This window comes from Calypte anna, chromosome 10, assembly GCF_003957555.1.
Source record: "Calypte anna isolate BGI_N300 chromosome 10, bCalAnn1_v1.p, whole genome shotgun sequence".
Taxonomy (NCBI): Eukaryota; Metazoa; Chordata; class Aves; order Apodiformes; family Trochilidae; genus Calypte; species Calypte anna.
In genome coordinates, this window is record NC_044256.1 from 5,924,048 (window position 1) to 5,951,476 (window position 27,429).

General features: G+C 37.0%; 2 protein-coding genes across 6 annotated transcripts in view; one reads left to right on the forward strand and one right to left on the reverse strand.

The window, feature by feature from the left end:
- FAM189A1 (family with sequence similarity 189 member A1) overlaps positions 1–26,152 on the forward strand; it is a 97,705-nt gene extending 71,553 nt beyond the window's left edge. For 2 of the 4 annotated variants that reach the window (XM_030457175.1, XM_030457174.1), the window contains exons 6-12: positions 8,099–8,259; positions 8,781–8,916; positions 13,081–13,156; positions 14,280–14,855; positions 20,616–20,690; positions 21,328–21,656; positions 23,956–24,653. In XM_030457175.1, the coding sequence (XP_030313035.1) occupies positions 8,099–8,259; positions 8,781–8,916; positions 13,081–13,156; positions 14,280–14,855; positions 20,616–20,690; positions 21,328–21,656; positions 23,956–24,141 (1,539 nt within the window). In that variant the 3' untranslated portion in view covers positions 24,142–24,653. Of the gene's footprint in view, positions 1–8,098; positions 8,260–8,780; positions 8,917–13,080; positions 13,157–14,279; positions 14,856–20,615; positions 20,691–21,327; positions 21,657–23,955; positions 24,654–25,406 lie in introns of those variants that run through there. The other 2 variants (XM_030457172.1, XM_030457173.1) reach the window with 2 other exon arrangements.
- Positions 26,153–26,298: 146 nt separating this feature from the next.
- APBA2 (amyloid beta precursor protein binding family A member 2) overlaps positions 26,299–27,429 on the reverse strand; it is a 37,101-nt gene continuing 35,970 nt past the window's right edge. For both annotated transcript variants that reach the window (XM_008496624.2, XM_008496623.2), the window contains one exon: positions 26,299–26,936. In XM_008496624.2, the coding sequence (XP_008494846.1) occupies positions 26,865–26,936 (72 nt within the window). In that variant the 3' untranslated portion in view covers positions 26,299–26,864. The remainder of the gene's footprint in view (positions 26,937–27,429) is intronic.

Below are 27,429 nucleotides of genomic sequence, written 5' to 3' on the forward strand. Positions count from 1 at the left end.
CAATTATACATACACATTAAATTTTCTGTCATTACATGTTAATTATCATTTGTGTCCACGCTATCCAGAGCAATTACATTTGAGGCAATATTGTTCATTAGTTGCCTGATATGAGAACTACAACAAAATTAACTGTTCACTGCCCTGTGCCAATAATTGTCTTTCATAAGGAAAACATGTTCAGCTTCAGAGTAGCACTTCTTCTTAAAAAAATAGAGCAAAAGACAATTAGTCTTTTGCAGAGCCAGCCTCATTACAGGATATGGTCTTGTTTTGATTGGATAAAGACAGCTTCCCTGTGCCAAATGAGCTTGTGATTCTTGAGGTTTCCATGTAATGGTGAAACAAAAATGGAAAATTTCAAATCCTTTGTATTTTGTAGACCAGATGCACTTTTTCTAACCCATCTCTATTATTGACTACTCTAGGAAATCATCCTCTGCTTAACAAGAGGGGAACCACACAAAACCAATACCAGTCATTTGTAAATCTCTTGCATTTTAAATGTTTGCATAGATTCAACACTGGCCCAGGAAGTTAGCTGCAAACTCTTCACACAGCACAGAAATGTTGTATAACAGGCAGGCATGTGCTTGGTTTAAAAATAAATGCTTAATTAAAAAAGCCCTATACACAAGCTGCTATGGATATTGATTTGAGTGCCCAAATTATAGAGATATGGCTGTCCTTTCTAGATAATTGTTACAAACTAAGTTAAATATTATCTTCAGTCTATGATTTGATGTTTATTTCACATAGCAGCAGATATAATGTTAGGCACGTATGTCTCTATCATGCCTACAAATGGTACATAAATGCATTTTTTCATATAGCACAGTGTATTCATGTTGTGCTTGCTGGTAGTGACTTGTAAACAGTGCTGGTTTAGTATCTTTATTTTGTATGTCAAACATAATCGACAAAAATAATAATCTCAGCTAATGACATGTTATATTTTAAATGTTAAAGGATCTTTATCATATTGTAGGTATTTTCATACAACCTCCCTTTCCCCAACCCCCATGGATATTAAGTGATCATCACAACTCGGAAGATCTGTCTGTCTAGTGGGATCCAGAAGTGTGACCTTATATATTCCAGGAGTCTTAAACTATGTTTAATTTTATGGTATATAGCAGAGTAAGAGGAATACAAATGTATACATGAAAATGTCAAGAGCGATATTAAAATGCTTCTGATGAGCATGCAAAACCAGCAGTAATCTCAAAAGGAAGTCAAATACCTAAAAGCATGTAATTTTTCTCTCTGCCACTTCATTCTTCACTTTTCTGCTAAAATTCTTTTTTTACCACCTGGTGATGCTGCCATTATGTTGGTTTCTTTTTGCTTCCTATTCTTTATGCTTCCAGCTTTCTGTCTTCCTGCTTAGTTGTCTGTTCTCTCACCCCTTCAGCTCCATTGACAAGAATTTTCTTACCTCTCCACAGAAGAAGGGAATTATATCTTTCTTTCTGCTCGACCTCAGTCTTTTCCTGTTTATCCTTAAGTTTTTCCCTTTCTTTTTTCAGGTTGCTGAGCCAGATTCCTACCAGGCCTAAGTGAGCGTAACTTCCCTGGGGCTACGCTGACTTAGACCAGCTGAACTCTGACCTGAAGATTTCTTTTTCTTCCACTATTTTCAGTCTATTGTCCCATGATCTGCAGTTGCCTTTTGCTCTCCTGTATCCAGAAGTCTGATTTACTTCCTTTCTTCTTGCTTTTTAATGCTTGATTTATGCTTTTTCCTTTTACTTTTCATTGAAGTTTGTAGCATCTTCTCTTAGCAGGGCTGTAGCAGTCAGGAAATTTAAGATAGCAACAGCAGCAAGAGATATCTCCCCTCTTAGATGAAAAAGTTACTATTAATGTGCTGATTCTTCTACTCTGTCTTCAAAAGCTACATAGGCTCTCGTGTAGGCAGAATAGACAAAAATCTAATTCCTAATCATCAAAAGCACTATGTAATAGGGGACATCCTCCTCGGATAGCATTAGATTATCATTAGGTTATCAGTTTTCTGGTTCATGTGATGTGTTCTTGCCTTAGAAATTTATCAGTCAGAATGGTGAATTTTTTAAGATTTAAAATAACCACAAGTTTTCTTCTAGCATGAAAGGTCTAAGCACTTCTAATGTGCTTCAAATTATTTATAATTTAGCAACATAGAGCTGGTGTATGATATACTCAAGAAAATCTGCAATGATATTTCACAACTGTCTGCTTCTTGCTAACTTTTGCATACAGTATCTGATTTACTGGAGCAAACTAACAGTATTTAAATGGAAAACACTACTTTCAGATCTGATCTTCAAGCTGAAATGCCCTAAAAATACAAACAGAAGCTACATAGGCACAAGCACAGAGTAAATTTTTCAATTAATTTTAAGGGATTTAATAATCCCACCAAGCAAACATTTGATGTCAAGTGTTAAGGAAGAAATACTGCAAAATATTGCAAACCACTTTCATTGAGTTCTGGTTTCATTTCCTGTAGTTTTTACTTAGTACTCTTAAATGGGACACAGAATTACGTTTTTTAATGTGGTTCCCTTGAATTGATTGTTTCAGGAATTATCCCAAATTTCTTACCTCACTTTAACCCTGCCAAGTGTACACTGTCACTCAGGGGAAAAAAAAAAATCTACCAACTCAACTAATGCTGCATGAATAAGTGTCAGCATTGTTAAAGATTTGAAATAACATTTGTTATGCGTTTCACTACCTTACACAGTGTAAGGCTGCACTCTGGTACAGGCCTTCCCAGAATTGTTCTGTCTCTATATACTCCCCTCCAGCAGATACATGTGAATCAAATCAGACTATATCAGGGTTCTGGAATGAGGAGAAGCATCTCTTAATAACCAAGATGTCACTTGAAGGTTATTTCATTTGTTGCCTAAGGCAGATTCAGGTTGCATCCTGTACAATGAATGGCTACTGCAAAAAATTCAGTTTTCTTCAAAAGTTAGCTGCGTGAATTAAACGAAGAAATACAAGAAGTCATACCCACTGTGGCCAATCTAAAGCATGAAGTACAACTAAATCCATCCTTCTTTCACTCCAAATATGTTTATACATATCCTTATACAGTACTTATTCTAAGAGTACTGGCACTGTTACTGTCCAGTGTATTCTGATTTTATCACCATCACTGTTAGTAACTGTTCTTCATGTTATATGATTTTGGAAGCAATGTTATCTTTCAAAGGAAATAAGGTAGACATAACCCATGCAAGCTGCAACATTTAATTACATTTTTAATATGACATAATGGTAATTCAGCATTTGAACTTATCAGTAGCTAATATTGCTACTCCTCTGTATGTTACCACCTCTGCATGAGAATAGTATCTTGCTGGGATTGTTTAAACCTTTACCCTTGTGAAATAGTAATTAAAAAAATCCTTCAGGATGAAGCTTCAAATTAGGTGAGAATTCATCTTAAGTTACAACTTTTTTTAATTTTTAACCTAATTATATAAAACCCTGAATATTACATTTTTGGTCACTTTAAGGTACTGTAAAACCCAGTAAAATGATGTACTGTAAAATGATGGTAGTTGTCTTAGCAGTGTGCACTGTGGGTGATGTACATCCATAAAAACATCCTGAATGTAAATACAGTTGAATAACTATTCCCAGCAGGCCCACCACAAATAAGGAGGTAAAATAGACACCTTTGGAAAGCTTATAACATTTAAAGAAAATGTTCCATTTTCTATTTCAAATTTTATTGGTAGAGTAAGAATATTTATGACAGATTTAAATACTAATAAATAAATGAAATATTAATTAAAATAATTGTCCATATGTCAAGAAAGATTTAGTGTCACAGTTAAGTCTCTCTGAGACTATAGAGCTAATGGCTTATGATGAGTATAGAAACAGTGGGGCAGAAAACCTTGAATCTATGTTTTCCATATAAAAATATTTCATGTGTTGCAATTCCTCTGTAATATCAGGGACAAGTTAGAAAGAGTCACCCATGATCCTTCTGTTTTTGCGGACAATTATAATCTAAATTTTGCTTCAGGAGATTCTCGTGTTTCAGAAAAGGAAAAAAACCAACCTGTCCAGGAGAAGGACAGTTATTAGAAGACAGGTTTATAGACAAAGGATATTGGAGCATTTACTATAGACAGAATGCCAATATTTAATTACATGCCATTAAAATATTTTATTTCCCATTCCCAATAATTAGGAGACTTCTGTCAATGACATAGAGTGACTGAAATGAGGATAACCAGTGCTGGAGTCTCCAAAGGACTCATTTCAAAGTTACGTGGTAAATTTATTAAACATGACATGCAAGGCAGAGGTAGTGATATGTAGGTATGAGGAATACTCTAGATAAGAAGATTCCCTTAGAGCAATAGTCACACACTGATATATGGCAATTACTGGTTTATATATGAGTCAGTACTGCTGATCAACTGCAAATTATGTAGAGCAGAGCATTTCTTTGATGGTGTTTAGTGGGGATGTCCCACACCTGGATTTACTGCTGAAGAGTTCTTGGTCTGTTTCATTAACTGTTTCATTAGATAATTGTGTTTCTTCTTTTCCTTAATTGAGACTCTTCCACCAGCTTTTACTTCAATATATTTAAAATATTTAGAACATTAAAAAGTCCAATCATTCTGGCCACTTCACTGACCAACTTCTAGATGACCTCTCAGTGGAGAACTGGAAATTTAGTCTGACAATAAAAAATGAAACTGAGTTTTACAGTCTTATTCAGATCTATCTCATGGTGTTTATTTCACCTTGAAGAGCTAAAAACTGAGGGAAGTATTCTATTGTTCTACAAATACTGCCTTCTTCACTGAGAGGTGACAGCGTATGTCTTGCTACAGGTCCTACGCTTGCTGGTGTCCAACCTTATGTCACTGGCTGTTCAGACTTCTCAGTAGTGTGGCACACAGACCCTCAAGCATAACTATATTTTCAGAAAACTTACCTCTTCTGCTTCTGCTGGAAGTGGCATGCTTCTAACATTTGTGTTTCCAATTCTCTACTTGCTAACAACTTGCTACAGATAACCTCTGTATTGAATTCAGGTACAGGGAGTGGGTGCAAAGCCATAGCCTTGTACAGCTTCCTTACTTACCCTGCTCCAGTCAGATGGCATGTAAGGGAGGAATGGCATGAATTTTAGATTTGTATTTCATTGCCTGAAAATTCTTTCAGAAAGCTCCCAGCATCCGCTAGCTCCAGGTGGTCCATAGAAATGGTCGAATATTTGAATTTTCCACAACCAGGGGATATCTATTTATTCCTAATAAATAAATTAAAAATATTTAGTGATAGCTATAAAGTTATGCAAAGCTTTTAACAGTGTTGGCTATTTGCAATTTTTACCAGTGCTACTGTTTGCTGTATATCCTTTTTTGCAGCTGTTTCTACCCATTGCTTCATTGGTTTAATCCCCAAAGCCTGGCTAGGAGACCTGCTTTGAGAGTTGTTTCATAATGTGAGGTATAGCTTTTGAAATTACATTGAATGCAGCTTGATCTTGTTTATGCTTGTGACCAAACAAGCTACCCCCATTTTTGATTTGGCAGTTCTTGTTGTCTGTCCTACTTGACATCCACATTTTGAGACTTAATGTGTCTTCTAATAATAAATATATATATCCTTGTAAAAACATTTGTCCATGTTCCTCCACTTAATCCAACTTTGTCAGCTGTTTTCTTACTGTATCTTTTTCTTACCTGTGGAATTTGTATTAAGTCTTTGCTGAGCCCCTGCCAGCCTTCATCCTTAAAGATTTTATAAATAGATTTCACTGTAGGAAGAATAAACTTATGCAGGCTCATAAAGATTAGTATTACAGAATAAGATATGGTTGAATTCCCACTTAATGGCTTTCTGCTTATTTTCTCAAGGATGTCTGTTCTTTATGATAATCCCTTATATTTGCTATTGTTTCATTTCCTGCTAGTCTCCCTCTTACAGCCTTTTTCAATTTAATTTCTGTGCCTTCCAGCAGGATGATATCACACAGGTAAACTGTTGTTTATAAACACACACACCCAAATATGTGCATCTTTCATGTCTGTTTTGCCACTCATTTTCAGCGTTGGTCACAGAGTTTGTTACCATGATTTGTATTCACAGTAAAGGTTCTTGAAAGGGATGCAAATGCTTCTACTGTTAAACTGAACTTCATCTAAACATTAGGTCTTTTTCTTTAAACACAGCCCTGTGTAAAACCCCTCCCTTCTGTCACATCCCACAAAATGTATGCTGGTACTTCACTCGCTGTGAAAGTGCTGTGTGTTTAGCTGCCTTGTTCTGAGGGGTGTTAAGAGTATTGCTCCCTATATACGGCTGAATGAAACAAACCCCAGGGAACTCAGAAACTGAAAGGATGGAGCTGCATGTTTTCTGGTTCAAACCAAAGCTTGGGTTCCATGGAAATAATCTGGGAGAAGGTAAAGAAAGTTGTAAAAGGAAAAGTGCTCAGTTTTCAGGCTGTGAAAATCACCCAGATTATTGACTAGGAAAATGAGTGTAGTCCTGAGTTTGTTGGAATCATGTGGGCTACAAAATGGGTGCCAGAGTATACATATATTTGCCATATTTATGACAATTTTTAGAAATTTCAGGTCACTACACTGAAGTCTGTCTTCCTTCCTTTTTTCCAGTGTATTTGAGATGTTATCAGGATGATCACTTCGAGCAGAATTTTGGTGTGCAACAGTTAATGTAATTTTACAGTTTGGGAAATGGCTGTTCAAAGATCAGGTGAATTTAGACCAAATGACTGCAGAAGTCTAGTTTTATTCTGTAAGACAAACCTATAGAAAGGTCTGATAGCACTCATTAACAGCATCACATCTTGTGGAAGAATGCATAAGAGCATCAGACCTTTTACGTAATAAAGAGTAGATCAAGCAGATGTCATGTCTTTTATTCCTCTTCCTCAGTAGACTACAGTGGCTGGAAGTTAATTGACTGTAGGATATAAGTTATACTCTGCAGAGGAGGTTCTTTATTTAAGCCATATTCTCTTGAAAAGAAATATGCCTCAAAAAAAAGCAAATTTTCTTGGCTCACTTGCTTTAAAAAGCAAGACCAAGTCATCTACAAATCCAAGAAAAGTGATATGACAGCAGTAGCTTGCCTGGACAAGAAAGAATTCCTCTGTGGTTTCGGATTGTCTTGTTCCTCTTTTATCCATGGGGACCCTACAAAGCCAGGTTATGGTTGCTGAATCACCTGTGGTCTGCAGGATGATTGATCCTGAAGCAGCACTCCTGTTAGGTTGCACTGTTTTTGGTATTGAAGGTGTCAGCATGGATTCTCAATATCACTCCTATGCTAGAAGCTGATTAGTTTTTTGTCACAAACGTTGACAGTTGTTCTCAGCGTTATTAGCTTTATTATTCAGTTTGGTTATTTTTGTTTTCATTTTGAGATGTTTATATGGAATAAATGTTTTTCTTACTTTCATACCAGTATTTAAAACCTCTATACTACATTTAAGTGTGCACTGTCTGTATCACCAAACCATAAATGGCTATTAAGAATATTTTATAATAATAATAAAGGATAGTTATAAATGGACCTTTTCTTGGAAGTGAAAATTAGGTAGGATATTTGCAATTTTCATAATAAGAATGTAAATAATATGTGATTGCTTGTTTCTAGTTGGTTTTATTCAAATTTTCTTGATGGGGTGGGTTTCTTTTCTCTATAAGCACAAGGTATTTCAAATTGGAAACAAAAAAATGTAAATAGTTATTTGATTAGTTAAATTATTATCTGATGTTCATCAGTTATTAAAATATAGCTAACCATGTAGTATTACAAGGTAGAAGTATGTCTTGAAAAGCTATTTAATTTCAAATGTCTGTGTTCTGCATCCTAAAAGTGACTGGCTTTGAGGCACAGACCACCCTGTCTTTATTAAAACCTTGTATTATATTTTGGCAATTTGACTCTCGCTCCTCACTCATCTCAAGTATTCTTATGCTTCCAGAAGTGTCTCTTTCATTTCAGTATGAATAGCAATGAAATTGGATTACTAGAATTTTTATTATTCATGATGATGTTCCTATCATCTGAAGCAACTTGACCTGTTCATTTTCAGTTTCTGCCACAGAGGCCACATTCTGCCAATCCTGACTGCATGACTCCACATGGAACTATCCTGCATCAAACCTTGGATTTTGATGAGTTCATACCACCAATACCTCCTCCACCCTACTACCCACCAGAATATACCTGCACACCAGTGGTAGAGGCACAAAGGTGATTCTTCTTCCCTGAAGTTGCAGTCATCACATAGTTCCAAGCTGTACTATGAAGCTCTTTCAAAGAATATAAGGCCAAGTAATGTCCTTTGCACTGATGTAATGGAGAGGTGATTGAATTTAGCTAAGACAAGAGTAACAATATCTGAATTTAAAGCAGAAAGGAACTTAAAAATAATCCTTTCACAGCTGTTAACACTATACACTTTAAGTTGAATATGAGGAAATACTTGCAGTCGATGTGTATTATTATGGAGTAGTGAAGGACATTAATGACTGCAAAATAGGCTTGTAGAGATGGCTGGCATCCAAAATGAAATAGAAGTTTTACAACTACCCTGTGAATGAGGTTTTCCTTTTGGTGTCTCGTATATTTCTTCCATATAATTCTTTGTAGTGTGTTGGCTTTGAATTCAGAGAACTGCTCTATGTCTATGTGTGGTGTACAGGTGATAGTTTACCAAGTAAATTTAATTCATTTCTTAATTACTAATTTTGCTTGTTTCTGTTTTTAAACAGAGGTCTCCATTTGGACTTTCCTCATTCCCCATTCAGTAATTTATATGAAGTAACCATTAACAGCCCAGGAATGCTGTATCCAACTGAGCTGCCCCCTCCTTATGAGGCAGTGATTGGAGAGACACCTGCCAGTCAGGTAAGGAAAGCCACAGGAAATTCTTCACATACTCTTTAAAAATTTCCACGACAAGAAACAATTTCAGATAAATTCTGTAATCTAAAATAATTCAGGAGTTAATTGTACTTTGGAGGAGGAACCATTAGAAAATAATTATGTTCTTTGAATAAATTTTTCACACTATTTTCTTTAAAGGGGTTTAACTAACAAATTTTTCTTATGTGTAGCCTGCTGAACTTCTTGTGCATGGTTGAGAAAATGCTTGTGTGAGTAGCAATACTTCAGCTGTTATCATTGGTTAAAAAATTGTACAATACTACACTATTAGTAACAAAACACTACAAGAATGGATTTGAATCAGCAAACATGGTGTTTTTCTTTGTTTTAAAAGGATGATTATATTTTAAAGTTAGGTTATACTTAATTTCTTTAGGTAGTAAGGAATCTTGATTAGGAAGCAGGTTTATTTCCTTAAAAAAAACCCATTTGTGAAATGCTTTTTATTCTAACTACTGGTGATAGTAGATTTGCCTCAACTGAATAAGCTACTTCTAGTTGAAACTCAGTACAACAGGGTAGATTTAACAGGGAGGAAGAAAATTGTCACATACAATGCTAATAAATTGTGTGTGGTTTTGTGTATATAGCAAAGAGCTAGTAGGACAGATGGTTTTGCTCTGGATGAAATCTAAGATAAGACAATTACAAATTTCCATTTTAAACTCCCTGTAGGTAGAACATGTACTTTAAAATTTCTAACAAAAATCTCTGTAAACATCCTCAGATTAACAAAGTTAAAAATACACATCTGCTGTCATCTACTTATGTAAGGTTTTGGATCTTGTTCTGTAAAAGGATCTGGTAATAGTTCAGTACAACAATAGTTCTTGTAACAGGGTGCTTTACTCTAGACAAGGTGCTTTGGACTCAGTGCCAAATTTATGCTTTAGTAGTTGTAAGATACAGCCTCTATAAGGGCCTTCTGTTGGATACCAAAGTGTGGGAAATTGATTCCTGCTTTATCGTTACATGAACTGATTAGAAAGCACACGACCAACATTTTGCAGGATAAAAAGACAGGGATGTGTTCTTTCTGTGAAATGGCAATCAGTTTTTTTTATATACTCTGTTTTTTTATATACTTTTAGCTGTTAAAGCTCTAGTTTCTGAATAACTGCTGAGAGCACATAACTCCTTTATTCTGAACTTTGAGAAAGAATTCAGTATACTTCAGATGAATATTTACACCACACATTTTAAATTTTTTTTTAATATCCAATGTTAACTCAACTGAAGTTAGAATTATAATCTATCTGAATGTATGGCCAAAGCTCATTTGACCGAAGTTTTGCTTGAAGACAATTAAATCAGCTGTCACAAATTTGAAAATACTTAAAATTGCTTTTAGAAACTGTAATTTCTTGTAGGATTAAGTAAAAACTCATGTAGTCAAATATTCTAGATATTGTTTGTCAGTTTTTAACAGTGCACTGAAGAAATATATGTTCAGGTTGCTGAATTACACCCACATTACAGAGAGGATTACTTGACATTTCCCAAAAATTTAATATTGAAAAGTTTGCCAGTGTTTATTTTCAAGTTAGAGGAAACCACAACTGGAACCACCAAAATTTTTAGTGTTATATGCAAGAAGATGAATGGAATTAATAAGACAAGTGTCTGAGAATTAAAAAATAATGTTGAGATGCACAGTCCCTGGAAAAAATGTGGTTTAAAAACTCCAAAATATGCCTAACTTTGTAGCTTCTATGACAGACAAAGCAGCTTCTGACAACTCTTCCAATCCTTACCTTGTGTCATACCCTCCACCACCTGCCACAATAAACAGGCCAAAACCTTTGTTTTATTTGGCTGTATTAAAATTAAGTGGTAAAGACTGCTTGTGAGAGAAGTTATTTTTGGAACAGCAAAACTGAGCTTTCCAAGTTAATCTCTTTTCTAAAATATTTTTTATCCAAGTTTCATCTTTTTTCCTTTCAAACAACTTAGAGAAACCTATAAGCCCTGGAGGTTTGGGGGGAAGGAGAAGGATAGTATCTCTGATAAGAATAGTCACAAGTTAAAATGAGTGGTGATTTTTAATTTCTGAACAGTAATAATTATGTTGTTTCTTGCAAGAAGTGACTTTTTATATGGATGATAGTTATGTTAAGAGTTGTCAGTGCTAACTAAAGCCTACCCATCCACTTTGTAACCATACCTATTTCCGAACAGCAAAAGCCCTATTGTACATTGTACATTTTTGCAGTGTCCCAGTCAATCTGTAAATGGAGAAATGGAGCCAAGTCTAGGAATGTTTTAGTCCTAAATTCTTCCATGAGGCAAATGCTCCCATATAATATGCACCAAGCTACAGTACAGTATGAACTGAAATAATTAGATTTATAAATCCCTCCAAGGCAGATTTTGCAATGAAAATCATGGCAGAGCTTTAACTACTGAAGTACTTCTGGAAACCATTATATAATAATGCCATGATTGTAAAGCATGATGACTGAGCATCAAGCAACAGCTCTTGTTTGCTTTTAAATGGTTGAGGTCCTTAGAATTTTATTGCATTGTATCAAATTAGACTTAATATTTCATGCATTTGACAGACAACAAATGTCAGTGCTAATTTAAGTGATTGCATCTAGGTAAAAATTGCCATTGTCATCTCTTCTGATTAGGAATTCTCAAGTTATGACTATGGAAAAAAAAGTGTTATTCACAGTGTTTTCCCTGCAAAGTAGGATATAGGGATGGCAAGAACAAATAGATCAGGGTTCTGGGTGGATTATAGTAGTGGCTGTTTTATGAGATTTAGAAATCTAGACTGTGCATTCTTGTTAAAAAAATGTTGGGGTTGTTTTTCCTTTTCCTGTTGAAAACTTAATGACTGCCTTCTCAAGTCTTATGTCTGGAGATGTGCAAGTCAATAAGGTTTTGTTACCTTAGGCTCTGCAGGTACCTGTATGAAACCATGCCTGAACTGAAAGTCTGAAAAATTGTCAGTGTTATCCTCTATACAATTAAAACCAGGGTTCTCCTTTCCCCAGGCAAAAAGAATAATCAATTCCAAATGCATATAAAATACTTCAGGCAGTTATTCATGGAGAAAGAGGCAAGGGAAGAAAAAGGAAAAGTTAATACATTGATCAGATAAGCTTAGATGGCTTAGGTTGAACAAATTATGGCTAAATACTGAAAAAAGTAGTAGGAGAAAAAAATTCCAATTATATCCCTGATCTTTTCTGCATGCCAAAACTATTTAAATATCTCTTTTTCCCTTGCTCTCTCTCAATTCTCATGCTAGTTATTGATGAGACCCTTAAGAGAGAAACCTAAGTGAAAGATGAGTGCTTTTGTATATGTATCAGATTATAAAATATATAGAGGGGAATATTCACATTATTTTGTTTGGACTCTAGAAGCAATTGCTGTGTTTGTAAGTTTGTCCCATCTGGTTGTCATATTGTTGGGGTTTGATTGTGGGGTTTGTGTTTTTAATTTCCAGCAATTAGAGAAATATGGAATACAGTACAGTCTCCAGTATATAAGCAAGTATCCAGAAGTTGGGCTGGTTCCTTTGATTCACATAGTAACAGGTTACCTCTAAGAATATGGGCTTGTTTATGCAGCCCATGCCTCTAGACATGTTGCTGCAAGGTTTTCAGCCTCTGTTGAAGCCTCTGAGATTGAAGCAGAGCCTGAGAGGGATGTGCTGTTGGATGGATGAGCTTTTGTGTCCCACTAAATTCCAAAAGATGCAAAAGGCTGGTATCAATCTCATTGCATGGAGGAGAGAGGTGAGAGAACAGTTCCTCTCTGTAGTTTCTCTGCGTAAAGCCTCTTACCTAAGTGAGTTGAAGGACTCTCAATATTAACACCTAACCACAAGGTTTCTGTTGTTCTCTATCCTATTTTAGGGTAATATCATGTGGAAAATGTGCCATAAGGAAAAATGCAGACTTAAGAAAGAGAGATTGCTCTTAATAAAATCATTAATTCTACTCATTGCAGCCATTCATTTTTGTAATGTGGGCCTGCAGCCCCTGCTGCTTGTGAATTCAAGATGATTTTAGCTTGTAGATTCTGGAAAAAGGACAAATTGCAAGTGTGTTCCTGACCCCAAACCACTGTAAAATACTATTATCTCTAAATAACTTTCCATCTGAATAGGTTGCTGGTACTGATCAGCAAGTATCTGGATCCAGCGTGGGTGAGAGGAACATGACTCTGGACTCCAGCACACAAGGTAATAAATAGTGTTGTATTTGTCCACTTGAGTAAGATGCAGCAGGATTTTTGAGTGGCCTTTCTCTTCTCTTCTGGCCTTCCCAATGGAGGAAGAAAAATTTGCTTTCAGGTTGTTGATGGAAGAAGAACCTTTTCACAGTCTTAAGCTGAAATGCAGAGGAGAGCTTCACTCAACAAAGTGAGCCTTCTCCATTTAGTAGTTTCATGCACAGCTTCCAGAAACCTAAATAGGAAGCTTGCTGCCTGAAGTGCAGATGTTTTAAATGCAAGTAGATGAGTAGCAGCACAAAACCTGTTTGTTTAAAATTTAGAAGTTATTAGAATAGGCCTCCATACCATCCTTTTTTTTATACGGATTTTATACAATTTTAAAAATTGTAGCTTTGGTGGATCATGAGATACTGAGCAGTTTGTATGAAATTATTACTTTAGTAAAACTTCCATTAAATACTTTTTCCACATCATACTTATTTTCATGCAATTTTCATCCATAACATATATTTGTAGACATGACAGAGAAAATTATAATATAATTTTTTTAACACAAATGGCTTCAAAGATGATGTGACCTTGCATAGAGTGTTTAACTTCTATCTGAAGCATGTGTGTCACATTCTTTGTGTTCCAGAGATGTTGTGATGGTGAGTTTTCATTTGTAAAGAACTTAGATGCTTTAAGAATATGATTGATTTAAAAGTGTTAGGTGCAAATCTAATATTGACAGTGGTGGTTTAAAAGTTATCAAATCCATATTATTTCATTTTGCATCTGCACAAAGTTTTACTTTTTCTACAGCAGGCAATCTCTCACTGTTTACCAGAGGAACCAGTAGTGAAAGTTGTTCCTGTCCAAATGTAGTTACAAATAATATCTTGGTATCAGTGGTCAAGCATACTTAATAGTTTAAGAAAATACCAATAAGATGAATTATCTTTGCTGAAGGACTCTAGAAACAAGTAAATTCTTTCAGACTTTTTCCTTTAGCATTCTGCTATCTGAAAACTTTTGAGTAATTATTGATGTACTTGGTAGTTACTAAAACTAAATGCATATATTGAAAACTGGGTCGGGGAGAGGGGCAAGAGGATTTCTTTATTTCTCTCTTATCTCTTGTTTTGAAGTTTCTGTTGAGAGTGCCTCTTTGATGGTCTCTGAAGCTTTTGATATCCCAGACCACAGCTGCTCCTCTGAAGATCTTTGTTCACTGGAAGTTCAAGGATCTCTCCACTCTGCAGATGTTTCTCCATACTGTGCTACCCCCAAAGGGGCTACAAACCAGAGCTGCAGCACTCTGGATTACAGCACCAGCTGCAGGTTCCACAGAACCTGCTCAGGTTTTCCTGATAAGGATGACAGTTCCCACAGTCAAACCTCTCAAGGACAAGAAAAGAACTGTGCCCTCCAGAGGTCTTTGGGCTGCTCCTCCGAGAATTTCAGCTCCTCAGAAAGAGAACTGCAGAATTCTGCTCAAGACAGCAATGCCATGCCACCTTTGAAGCAAAACAAAATGTGCTGCACAGTCTTTAGCCAGCCCCCGGTTCCTTCCCAGACCTCTCCCTGTTTTGGGCCTGCAAATACTTCATCGTTTGCAAGTGGCCACCAGAGTTCTGTCCAGCAGCATCATATTGCAAAACAAGGAATTTCAAATATAGTCCGATCAACTAGTGACCCTGTGTCGTGTTCGTCTTACACAAAAGGTAGGTGTAGTTCCACAAGGCTGATGGAGCATGGAACAAATGATTGGTATGTGATTTATGCAGCAATTGGTGCTGCTGGAAATTATATGAAATGTTCCAGTGAGGGCTGACTTACGTGTAAAGGCGTAAGTTCCATGCACATTATCTAGATTTGAAAATTTTAAAGATGAATGGATTAATAAAAGTGACAGAGTGAAATGACTTTGGCTCATACACCTGTTTTTGTGGAGTGCTCAGAGAACCATCTCAGTTAGATGCATCCATTTCTTTTACTATTACATTGAGAAACTAAACTAAGCAGTTGAATGGTAGCTGAGTTCTATTTAGGGGGACTATTAACTGAGCTGTCATGCTTGTAATACAGCAGGTTCCTGACACTGACACTGGCAGTACTGGTGCATGTCAGGGGCAGTGAGTGTAACCATGTAGTGGCAAGTTGGACAGGACAGAGGAAAGTTTTAAAGAAGAAATTAATGATGAGGCACATGACCAGATATAAATGAAAAGGAAAGTTTTTTACTTGTAGATAACCATCTTCTGATATTAATCACCTCTTAGACAAGTGGAGAAGAGAGGAGCTGATGTTAGCTGAACATCGTCTTCATAAAAATCTACTTATGAGTGAAAAAAATGGCTTGCTCATGCAACAGCAGCAAAGTAGAACTTCAAACCATTTGAGAAGGGCAGGTTTTACAGGAGGATGTAAACTGAAAGGGGTAACATGAAGAAGTGTGAAAGTGAAGATTAAAAGCTTTTTAAGATGTCATGGATTGTGCTGTTGCAGATGCATTCACTGGGCTTTCTAAGCTGTCTAGAGAAAGAATTGTGACTAGCTCAAAACAAAAGTAGACAAAACACTGAAATAAATGGTTTCGTGTAGGAAGATGATGTGTTGGTTCTGTTCCGGGTTTTGCATCATTATTCTGTTTCTGTGAATTTCAGAGACCTTATGCTTAGTTCAGTGGTGTCTTTAACCCTTTATCTAGCCTCAACACCATGTCCAGGAAAGTGAATCTTTAATCTAGAATCCTGCATTTATTTTTTGAAATTTACTCTGCTAGCATATATGTACTTTGAAGCTGCTGTGCAGACAGTATTTAGGAATTTCAGAATCCTTTCTACAGTACTAAAGACAAGAAGAACAGTCCTTTCTCTTCTGGATTATGCTCTGCAGGTTTTCCATATTGTGATCTGTATGCTCTTTGAGTGCTGTTGGAGGGAGAGATTACAGCAGCAGTCATATCTACATATTCTAGCTGACTGCTAGGACACCTGGTGGAACAGATGCTCTGCCTTCATTTTTAACATGTCCTAAATACATCCATCATCTTTTCTGGAGGAATGGCACTGTGGAAATTATTTTGACTGAATTCCAAGTTGCATATGGGTTGAACATTACTGAAATGTCATTTGGCTTAACAAAAATTGTAATAAAGGAGGAGATACAGTTCTGGAGGCACTGATACACTGCAGAAGGGGGAAGAAAGAGAAGTAATAACTTGGAGGGAATGTGTTTGTCCTGACCTAGTTTGCTGTTCTTTTGCTGCTTACAGAAATATTTAGGAGAAGCACTACAGTCTAGATGAACTTATATTTCGTTCATGTGTTTGGCAACTACAGTTTTTAAAACTGTACTCTGAGGATGTTTTTCACAACTTCCCATCACTTCCCTTTCCTTTACTTCTTGTTCAAATCATACATAGGTTAGAAGCAGCACATAGTTCTGGAAACATGTGAAGAGCTGTTTGCAGCTGCTGGGAAACTTACATTTCCTAAGCTGTGACATAAAACTGAACTTCTTAGCTGTCTTTATAACTTCAAAAAGGCATTTGATCTAGATTTTTCATGGCTGAGTATTGGTATATAGATCTCACTGCAGAATTTTAAACTAGGTCCACAGAGTTGAATGATGGGCAAAGATAAAGGGAACCAACTGAGCTCCATCAATTAGCCAACCCAGAAGAAAAAGTTATGGGTTTTAACCTCCCCATATAAGTCAATGTGAAGAGATTTAGAAGTGGAACCTTGGAATTTAGTGCATAGAGTTTTGTTAAATGGGTCTTGAACGATACTGTGACTGCAGTGCCTGTGGTTTGGAACATAAATTATCCAATACAGGGATGTTGCATATGTGCAACAACATAGTAATGCAACACCAATGAGCTCTAATAAATTACTAATGTGGAATTTTAATATTGGCATTAAACACCAGGCTTTTAGATCAATAAAACATAATTCATGTGTTTCAACTAGATCTTGACATAATGGGGTATTTATGGTCAATAATTCTGCCATTAATCTTTTAATGTTGAAAGTAATCTTGTTTATTTTGAAATATCTGTCATTCCTAGTAGAGAAATTACAGATGAAAATTTAGTTTAGAGGTACCTTTATAGTCACTGTGTTGTGCCTGCATAGTTCAAGTCTGGTGGATTCACGTGTAACTTTGTAAGACATAATGCCTTTTAAAAATTACTTATTAGTTTACATGGTTTTCTGTCTTTTCCCTGTAAAGTTTATTGTGGCAAAGGACAAAATCAACTTCTAGCAGGGATGTTTGTTACAATAAACTTAATCCATAATACAATATTATAGACCATGTGGGTATATCAGTTAAGTGCCTCAGTAATTACGGTGGTGTCTGTGTTCCAGAAAATTTAGGATAAAGTCTGTAGTTTTGACTATGCCATAGGTACATGAGGCAGTATAATCATAGAATCATAGAATCCTTGGGGTTGGAAGGGACCTCGAAAGATCATCTAGTCCAACCCCCCCTGCCAGAGCTGGGCCACCTAGAGCACTTCGCATAGGAACATGTCCAGGCAGGTTTTGAATGTCTCCAGTGAAGGAGACTCCACGACCCCCCTGGGCAGCCTGTTCCAGGGCTCTGTCACCCTTACAGTAAAAAAATTTTTTCGAATATTCAACTTGAACCTCCTATGCTCCAATTTACACCCATTACCCCTTGTCCTATCACTGGTCACCACTGAGAAAAGCCTAACTCCATCTCCCTGACACTCACCCCTTACATATTTGAAAACATTGATGAGGTCACCCCTCAGTCTCCTTTTCTCCAAACTAAAGAGACCCAGCTCCCTCAGCCTTTCCTCATAAGGGAGATGTTCCACTCCCTTAATCATCTTAGTAGCTCTGCGCTGGACTCTTTCAAGCACTTCCCTGTCCTTCTTGAACTGAGGGGCCCAGAACTGGACACAATACTCCAGGTGCGGCCTCACCAATGCAGAATAGATGGGGAGGAGAACCTCTCTTGACCTACTAACCACACCCTTTCTAATGCACCCCAGGATGCCATTGGCCTTCTTGGCCACAAGGGCACATTGCTGGCTCATGGTCATCCTCTTGTCTACCAGGACCCCCAGGTCTCTTTCACCTACACTGCTCTCCAGCAGGTCAGCCCCCAACCTATACTGGGACATCGCGTTGTTCTTCCCCAAATGCAAAACTCTACACTTCCCCTTGTTGAATTTCATCATGTTTCTCTCTGCCCAACTCTCCAGCCTGTCTAAGTCTCTCTGAATGGCAGCACAGCCTTCTGGTGTGTCAGCCACTCCTCCCAGCTTAGTGTCATCAGCAAACTTGCTGAGGGTACATTCTATACCCTCATCCAAGTCGTTGATGAAGATATTGAACAACACCGGTCCCAGTACCGACCCCTGAGGGACTCCACTAGTCACACACCTCCAACCAGATTCTGCCCCATTGACTACAACTCTCTGACTCCTTCCTTTCAACCAGTTCCTGATCCACCTCACTACCTGATCACCAAACCCATATTTGATCAACTTATCTACAAGGATGCTGTGAGAGACGGTGTCAAATGCTTTACTGAAATCAAGATAAACCATATCTACCGCTCTTCCATCATCTATCCACCTAGTAATTTCCTCATAGAAGGCTATGAGGTTAGTCAAACATGATTTACCCTTGTTAAAACCATGCTGACTGCTCTTGATGACCCCCATGTCCTTGATATGTCTGGAGATAGTGACAAGAACAAGTTGTTCCATCACCTTTCCAGGGATGGAGGTGAGGCTGACCGGTCTATAGTTACCTGGGTCTTCCTTCTTGCCCTTCTTGTAGACTGGAGTGACATTTGCTATCCTCCAGTCCTCAGGCACCTCTCCTGTTACCCATGACTTACTGAAGATGATGGAGAGTGGCCTAGCAATGACCTCCGCCAGCTCCCTCAGCACCCTTGGATGCATTCCATCTGGACCCATCGACTTATGGATGTCCAGATTACTCAGCTGATCCCTAACCCAATCCTCATCTACCATGTCAAACTCCTCATCTATCTTGACTACTTCTGGGGCTAAATGAATCTGGGGCTCATGCGGAAACCCTGCAGTAAAGACAGAGGCAAAGAAGGCGTTCAGCACCTCTGCCTTCTTTATATCCTCTGTCACCAGGGCTCCCAGTTCATTCCTTAGTGGGCCAATATTGCCTCTAGTGTTAGTTTTGCTAGCTATGTATTTGAAAAAGCCCTTTCTATTATCCTTAACCTGACTTGCAAGGTTAAGTTCCAAGGAGGCCTTAGCTTTCCTAATTGCCTCCCTACATCCTCTGACAACAGTCCTATATTCCTCCCAAGTGACCAGCCCCCCCTTCCATGATCTGTAGATTTTCCTTTTCCACTTAAGTTTTCCCAGCAGTTCCTTTTTTAACCATGCTGGTCTCCTAGCTCCCTTACTAGATTTCCTAACCATAGGGATGCTCTGATCCTGTGCTTGCAAATAGTGGTCCTTAAATATTGACCAGCTAATGATGAATGATGAATGGGAATGATGAATGGGAAGACAGAATCTCTGAAGTGCTTCCTCTTAAGCATGCCATGATTCATGTGCTGCAGTACTTCAGCATAATGAAATGAATTAAAGACAGAATAGAAGCTGTCTCCTTTAATTTCTTAGAGATTTTCTTTTTGTAGCATCTTACCTTTGTTTTCCATCATTTAATTACTCACTTTACCAGAGAGGATTATACTAGCTTTTCATTATAAACTTTGTCTTAAGATATGAAAGCAAACCTCTTCTAATCTTCCTAGAGCATAAATATGAGGGTTTATTCTGTCTTGACTGGCACAAGCTTGAAATCAAAAAGCCTGCACTGATAGATACTATTAACGTGATCTCATCATCATCGATCCTTGTTCTGGTATCTGAAAACTCTTGTCACTAGAAGGCTTTGTCCAGAGCAGTTTGTAGATGCTCTAAAGCCACTTGTTATTGATTGGATCGTCAGTAACCATGGTGGTTACCTCCCTATTAATTTAATCAGTGGCAGATAGCATTTGTCCTGCAAAGAATGAGAATCTTAATAAAACAAAGTAGAAATACCAGATAAAATGCTGGGGTTTGTAGAACTAAGAGGGGGATTATTTTTTCTTGTTTAGTCCAGTTTCTGAGATGTCAGACAAATGTCTGCCAAGGAAGTACAGGAAAGTCTGAGGTCTGTACCTACAAGGGAGCCTTCTGTAGCTTCAGTGCTTAGGCCAGAAATATTCAGGATATGAGAGCTGCATAGCAGAGACAAAACTGTCAAGCAGCAACTGCATCTTTCCTTTTGTATTTAAGACGTTATATGACATTTTGAAAGAGCGAATTTTGAATGGACATCTTGAAAGTTGTATTTCCTCTGTTTAGTTTCATTCTCTAAAGCAGATAATTAAAAGATTTCAATGTATTTTTGCTTGATTTGGGCAAAGGGTTGATTTTATTATTTCTGTCTCTTTGGTTAAAGGTGATAATTGTGCCTGGACTCCTGTATGTAGCGAGCATCAAGATGCAGAATTCTCTCCAATTACATTAGAAACAGGTGAGGGTAATTAATCATATGGGTTTCCTTCCTTTTTTAAAAGAATTAATTAAAAGTGTCTGATAAACAAGCTCTGGAAAATCTGGGTCAGAAAAATAAGTTATTAGCAACATTCAGATATACACGCTGATGGAAGCAGCATTTGAAAAAAAAAAATGCTGCAAACAAAGTCCTGTGTTTTAGTTTAGCATTTTTGCTTTCTGTGTATTTCTTATTAATTTCTCATGTACTATTCACTGCTTATAATTTTGAGGCCTAGAAATAAAGGGAACTTTATCCTTAAATCTGGGGGGAGCTTGAGGGATTGGGCCTAGAACATTACAAATTACATATGTAACCCTAGTGTTAAAATCAGCTGAAGTCCCTGAAAGTAGAGGTAACAGCTTCATTTATGAAGTATTTAATTACCCACCCATTAGTCCTAAATGCAGTCCTTCTTGGTCATGATAGTCTTACTCTTGACTTCTGGTTAAATACCATTTTGCAGTGTTTCCTTGATTGCATGTTTTGTTATTTTTCAAACAGACGTTATATGATGAAACTTCTGTGACAATATTTGTTTTGCCTTTTCTTTTTTTTTTTTTCCTTCTTTTTTTAAACTTGTTACTTTAAAGATATTCTTCCCCCCCTTTTTTAGTTCCTGTTTCTGGTTCTCATATGGCTGCCTCTGCTTGCCAGCATTCTTTGAGCAGTTTCTTACCGACTGGAAAACAGAGGGATTCAACGAAAACGGTTCTACACCTAAAGCCAAAGGCTTTGCATACGGTCTCAAAAGAGCGACCACACTCTTTAGTGGACCTTAAGGCCTATAAAGACACAAAAATTTTAGTGGCAAAGTTTTTGGAACATTCAAATTGTAATCTCCCTCCAGAAGTACGTCATGTAGTGAACAGCATACGATCAGTAATAAAATCTGATGAGAGACACATGGAAGAAGCCATCTTCAGTGCCAATATTATAGACCAGGTAAGCCATTCATGTTCTAAAGATTTGTTCTAAAGATTTGTTCAGCTTGACAGACATGTCCCTTATTTAATTTTTTTTACAGCTCTAAGTACTTCATACAATTGCTGTGTAGTTTATAATAGTGTAGCTTTAGTAATAAATTCTTAATATTTATTGTGCAGTGATGCTTTTCACACTGAAGCACTCATAAATGCATTTCACGTTCTTCAGCAGGACACAGTAGTATCATAGGAGATCTGTAGGGTACTGATATTTGCATCTTGATAATCATGCTCTTATTTCTGGCACCTTTTCATCTATGACTGTTCAATACATTATATACAGAGATACATGTAACTGACTTGGATCTGCTGTTTTTTTTTTTAAATCTATTTGTACAGCATAATCTGCTAGCTAAATAAGATAGGTAGACACAAAAGCAGAGACATCATCTATCAAAAGAAAAGCAGTGCAGTTTCCCTTACTCCTGCCTGAAAGAACGATAATGACCCTCGCTATTTTTAAGAAACAGAATTGAGAAATTCTGCTTCTCCAAATGAAGGAATAATGCATCTTCTCATCCTTGAGTGAAAATAAAACAGACTCAAGGTTTGGAAGGAATCCTATAAAGCAAGGGAATTAGTAGTGACAGCAACTTTTATTATCTAATGCATGTGTAATAATAAGTCTTTTTCCAGGAGGAAAGGTAATGAATCACCTCTTATTGTTATCAGAATTATAGCTATAGAAATGGAGTTCTTCTTATGGTGTCAGCTTTGAAAAGCAGAATGCTCTTAGCACTGGCTAACAACAGTCAGGTTGCCTGTGGAGTTTCCACAGAGATGGACAGACAATTAAGGATATACTTGTGGCAGCTGTTTCCCCCCTTTCTGAGATATTGTCATTCCTGTGGTATTAGTCGGCTTATCCCCAAGTGGGAAAAACTGGCTAAGTATTAAAATAGGACATAATAACACTGAAACAGCATGTGAGATAGTGTGATATGTAGCAGGACACATACAGCCTTCATTACAGCTTGCTGCAGGGTGGGTTTTGTGAACTGAAATAGAGTGAAGTAATAGCACTGTATCTGTTACCTCTCTACTCACATGGATAGAAAAGCAGTACTATCATGACATGCTGAAGAGTGTCAGTATGGAATGAAATTTTAATATTTTTAATGCTTTACAAAATGTATGGCTAATTAAATCCTCAAGGTTAGAAGGATGAAAATTTTCTTTAAATGAAAACCCCATAGTTTCTCACAAAACAATTAAAAAATATCATAGTTATTACAGAGTGCTAGGGGTTGGAAGGGATCTCAATAGATCATGGAGTCAAACCCCCTGCCAGAGTAGGACCTCCCACTGTAGGTCACACAGGAACATGCCTGGGTGGGTTTTGAATGTCTCCAGAGAAGGAGACTCCACAACCTCACTGAGCAGCTTGTGCCAGTGCTTTGTCACCCTCACAATGAAAAAGCTTTTTCTTATGTTTACACAAAACTTCCTATGCTCCAACTTATACCCATGTACCCTGTCTCCTACCATTGGTCATCACTGACAAGAGCCTGGCTCCATCCTTCTGACACTATCTACATAAAATGTATTTATTTAAATCACAAAACTAGAAAGCCCAATTTTTATCCAGTGTATTTCTTAGATCCAGGATACTTATGTTTTTTCCACATTTAAGAAATAGTTTTAGTAATTAGTTTTTGTAAGACAAAACCCACTAATGATTAATGAAAGTCCACAGCATCCTAGCAGCCTACTTAAGAAGTCAGAATTTTTGGTAAAAAAGTTGTGTAATTTGGATTTGTGAAGCAGCTTGACAGTTGGATTAACACTGCAATGTTTGTTTACTAGAACTGCAAGAGTTTCATTCTCTTCCACCCTCAGAAAAGCAAGTGAAGCATTTCTTTCTCCTAAAATAAATGAGTTTAATATACTCCAAACCTTTATGTGTCAATTATAAAGCAAAGTTACTGCCTTTTCCACAGGTTTCTTTTACATTCATACAGAGACAAGCAAATACTTGTCTGTACCTTTGTTAGTTCAACACTACAGCAGAGTCATGGCCTGGTGCCTTCCAAGCCTGACTCCTGCCTCCCAGTAGCCAGAACTCAGCCCTGTCTAGATGTAAGAACAGGAGAAGCAGGAGGGTCTCGGGTTGGCTACATAAACACATCTCCTCTGGGAGAATGCCATCATCAGGTAATTGAAATGAAATGCTATTGAGGGACTGACCCTTTTAAATTATAGTATTTCTTACCCTGTTTTCACCATTTTTCCTTCTCCGTTTCTGCCCTTTATACCAGGTAATAACAAGTTCCCAGCAGAATGTGAATACCTCTAGAAAGCAACTTCAAGAAGATCTTCACCTTCAGAGCTGTGGTGCTCTGAGCTCTCCAGTTGCCTTCTTACGTAGGTCCCGTAGCACTCACAGTTCAGAGCGGGACAGGCCTCACAGTTTAATTGGAGTTTGCCGGGAGACCATCCTTTGATAGTATCCACAGGTATGTGAGTCCAGCAAAGAGAATTAAGGAAGAAACCAGGACTGGGAGAAATAGAAGTAGTGGATGACTTTAAAAGTGTCTTCCTTCGGAATTCTGCTTTTTTCCAGCAGCAGCAGCAGAACACCTGTTTTTCTGAATGTAAATTCCAGCCTTGATTTTTGCAAATTTTTTAACTGATTTATTAGTGAAATCATAACAGATGTTTTCCCAACCAGAAACGTGTTGCTTTCACTGTACTTACAGAAATGCTACTGATGCTGCCTGGCATTTCTTGAAAACCATTACAAAACCACCAGAGACCGGCTGTACAACTTAAAAGTTGTATTTATTTAATGTACCTCAAAGTGTTTTAACTATGATCAGTGTTTTAATAAAAAGTATTTCTGGACTTTGCTTTTTCAACAAGTGATTTGGATAGAATGTAAAGGTGATTGATACGCACAAACAGTGCTGTTTCTAATCCCGTTTTCCATGTCTTTCACCCCAGGCTAACTGATCTGTCTTATTAAACAGCTTCTCGTTCCTCTGGCCCCTCTTATATTATGGTAAAGGCTGTGGTGTGGTTTATTTTTCCTCAGTTTTGAATGTAATGGAGTAGTGTATCTAGTAATGGAGTAGTGTATCTTACTGAGAACTGACACTAAGGATTCGGCAAATTGTGACCAAAAGATGCATTAGGGACCAGCTTTGAAATTCTGCATTCCAAAAAGCAGATTTCACAAACTTTACAGGCATCAACTGATTGAAGTTAGATAAATTTTTGTCCAGCAGAGCCTTGGAACATTTTTTCAAAAAGAACTTACTCCAATGATCACTTTTGACAACTGTATTGCTAAAATATGGCCTTGTGGTTCTGCTGCACTTATGATTTATTTAAGAGTGACCTTAAAATAAAAATAATCAAAAAGTAAGTATCACTGACACTAGTCTGGTTACCAGCATAAACACAGGTCTGCCAGCAACATCTTCCAGTGCAAGCTTCACCCGGGCTCTCTCAGAGGTAATTGAAAAGAACTTAAACAAAAGGTTCTTGTAAAGAATCTACCACAAGCTGACATTTCAGGGATTTACTTTTTTTGGAGAAGTGCTTGTCAGTAGCATTAGTTTCCATTTGATGTTTAATCACATACTGGTTTCATTTCTGTCACTCTGAGCTGGGCAGACATTCTGTGAAAAGGTCACAAAGGAATGTAGATGAAGATGGGTAGTTAAAGTTTTACAGAATCATCCATTTTAATGTGTTTTAATTACAGAATGCTTTTGTATCGATGTGAACTCACAGTGACATCCAGTGGCAACAAGGTATGCTAATTGAAAGCATCTACTCTGAAGATAATGATAAACAAATTCCTAATTCAAGAGATTAATTCACTTTAAAAAAAAATAATTTGTGACCATTGCAACTGCACTTAGATGAAGAATTAAATTATCCTCTGCTTGGATTTTTAATAATTATTTAAAATTACACAACAAACAAAATAAGCAAGCTTCCTTTATTATTTCAGATTTATTAGTGATAGTAGCTTAATTCTTTCCTAAGGTCAGTTGCATGCAACACACTGCTCCTTGAAGTACAGTCATCTAAAGCTCTTCAGTTACTGCATGGTAAGGCTTCTTAAATCACAGTGTATTTTCTTCAAGGCCTTGGCCCCAAAAAAATGTAGACAAAAAGTTACACCAATTAACATTTATCTGGTAAGGATTACAAATTCACTACTAGTTTTTTTTATCTACACACATTTTAATACTGCTGATGGTGCTAGGTTATTTGTGAAAACAATATACTTTCAGAACACATTGCCTTAGGAAGAAGAATGCTTTATAAAAGACAGATACAGGTAAGCATGGCTTTCCCATTTTGAGCTGGTATAAACAAAAAGTTAATATGCAAAAATAAAAAAAATAAGAAAACTAACCCAGCCCAACACATACATTACACAACCTGTGCAATAAGTTATTCATGAAATACTTCTGTTAAATCATAAAAATCACAAGCATTAAAAATAAATATGTATCTAAATAAATATTTTGATTTTAATCTTGTGGTAATTATTCTTTATTTAGCATATGAAACACTTGTTACATGTTTATGTTCACACCTTGCCAAACAGGTTACACTTGTTATAACAATACCAAGTACTACAGTGGTTTTCTTTACATTAGAATCTAAAAGTTTTAACCACACGCATTCCTTTCCACTGAAATACCATCTATTCAGCACCACTTTGAAAATTATGCAAAGCCATCAGTATTGGACTATTTTATGGAGCTGGGATTTTATTTTTTTTTAACTAGAGGCAGCCAGAACTTTCTTTAATTGCTTTTCTTTGCCTTTTCTTGCAGTCTCATTCATCAAATATTCACATTCACTGTGTTATCAAACAAGACAGACATACGTACATCACTCCACATAAGGGTTACAAATAAATACATTTTACGTTTTATGAGAAAAGAGTTTAGAAGATGTTGCAAAATACTTAAATGCTTTACAAAGATTTTTATCAGTGATTATTGTCTTTGACCATCCTTCTCATCACTTTTTGGTGAAGAAATAAAAAGGAAGGAGAGAAAAGGCAGAGACACCTGTCTGTTCCTTGTTTTGGAGTCCTCAGGTCAGCTTTCATTCATACAAAATAGAAAATCCTCTTCAGCTATGAGGCCCTCAGCTCTGATGGAATCATTTAGTTGATTTGCTGCAAGAGAGTCCCATGCTAGATGTACAGGGGTGTCTCCTGTCCGGTTAGAAGCCTGAACATAGCAGCTGGCATAGTCTTCATGTGAATCTGTCAATCGATTTACAGACATTAACAGAATTGTTACTGGTTTAAAATGATCTGTAAGGCCCATTCTGCCTCTACCCTATCATGTAAGTGCATTTAATGTCCTGATTTCTATACATGTGAATGTTATCAGAGTTTATAGTTCAAAGTTCTCTGTCTGTACAAGCTGGTTTGCTGCCAGGGTTTTTCTGTGTTGTTTCTTTTAAATAGCAGCAGGTTGCAACACTGTGTAGCTTCAAAGACCCCTAAATAACTTCTAAATACCTTAAAAAAGAAGCAGTGCAAACTTCTGAAAATATATTCTGCTGGTCTGGTAGTAACCGAACTTAGAATTTTGTTCTTTCTTCCTTCCCTGTGGGACTGTAATTTTGTACATATTTTCTCCTAATTGTAGAATGAGCGTCTGCACACAAAACCTGGACGTTATCACCTGATATTTAAATGCCAGTCGAGAGTTTGATGAACAGGTTCTCTCATGGCTAGTGTGTATTTATGT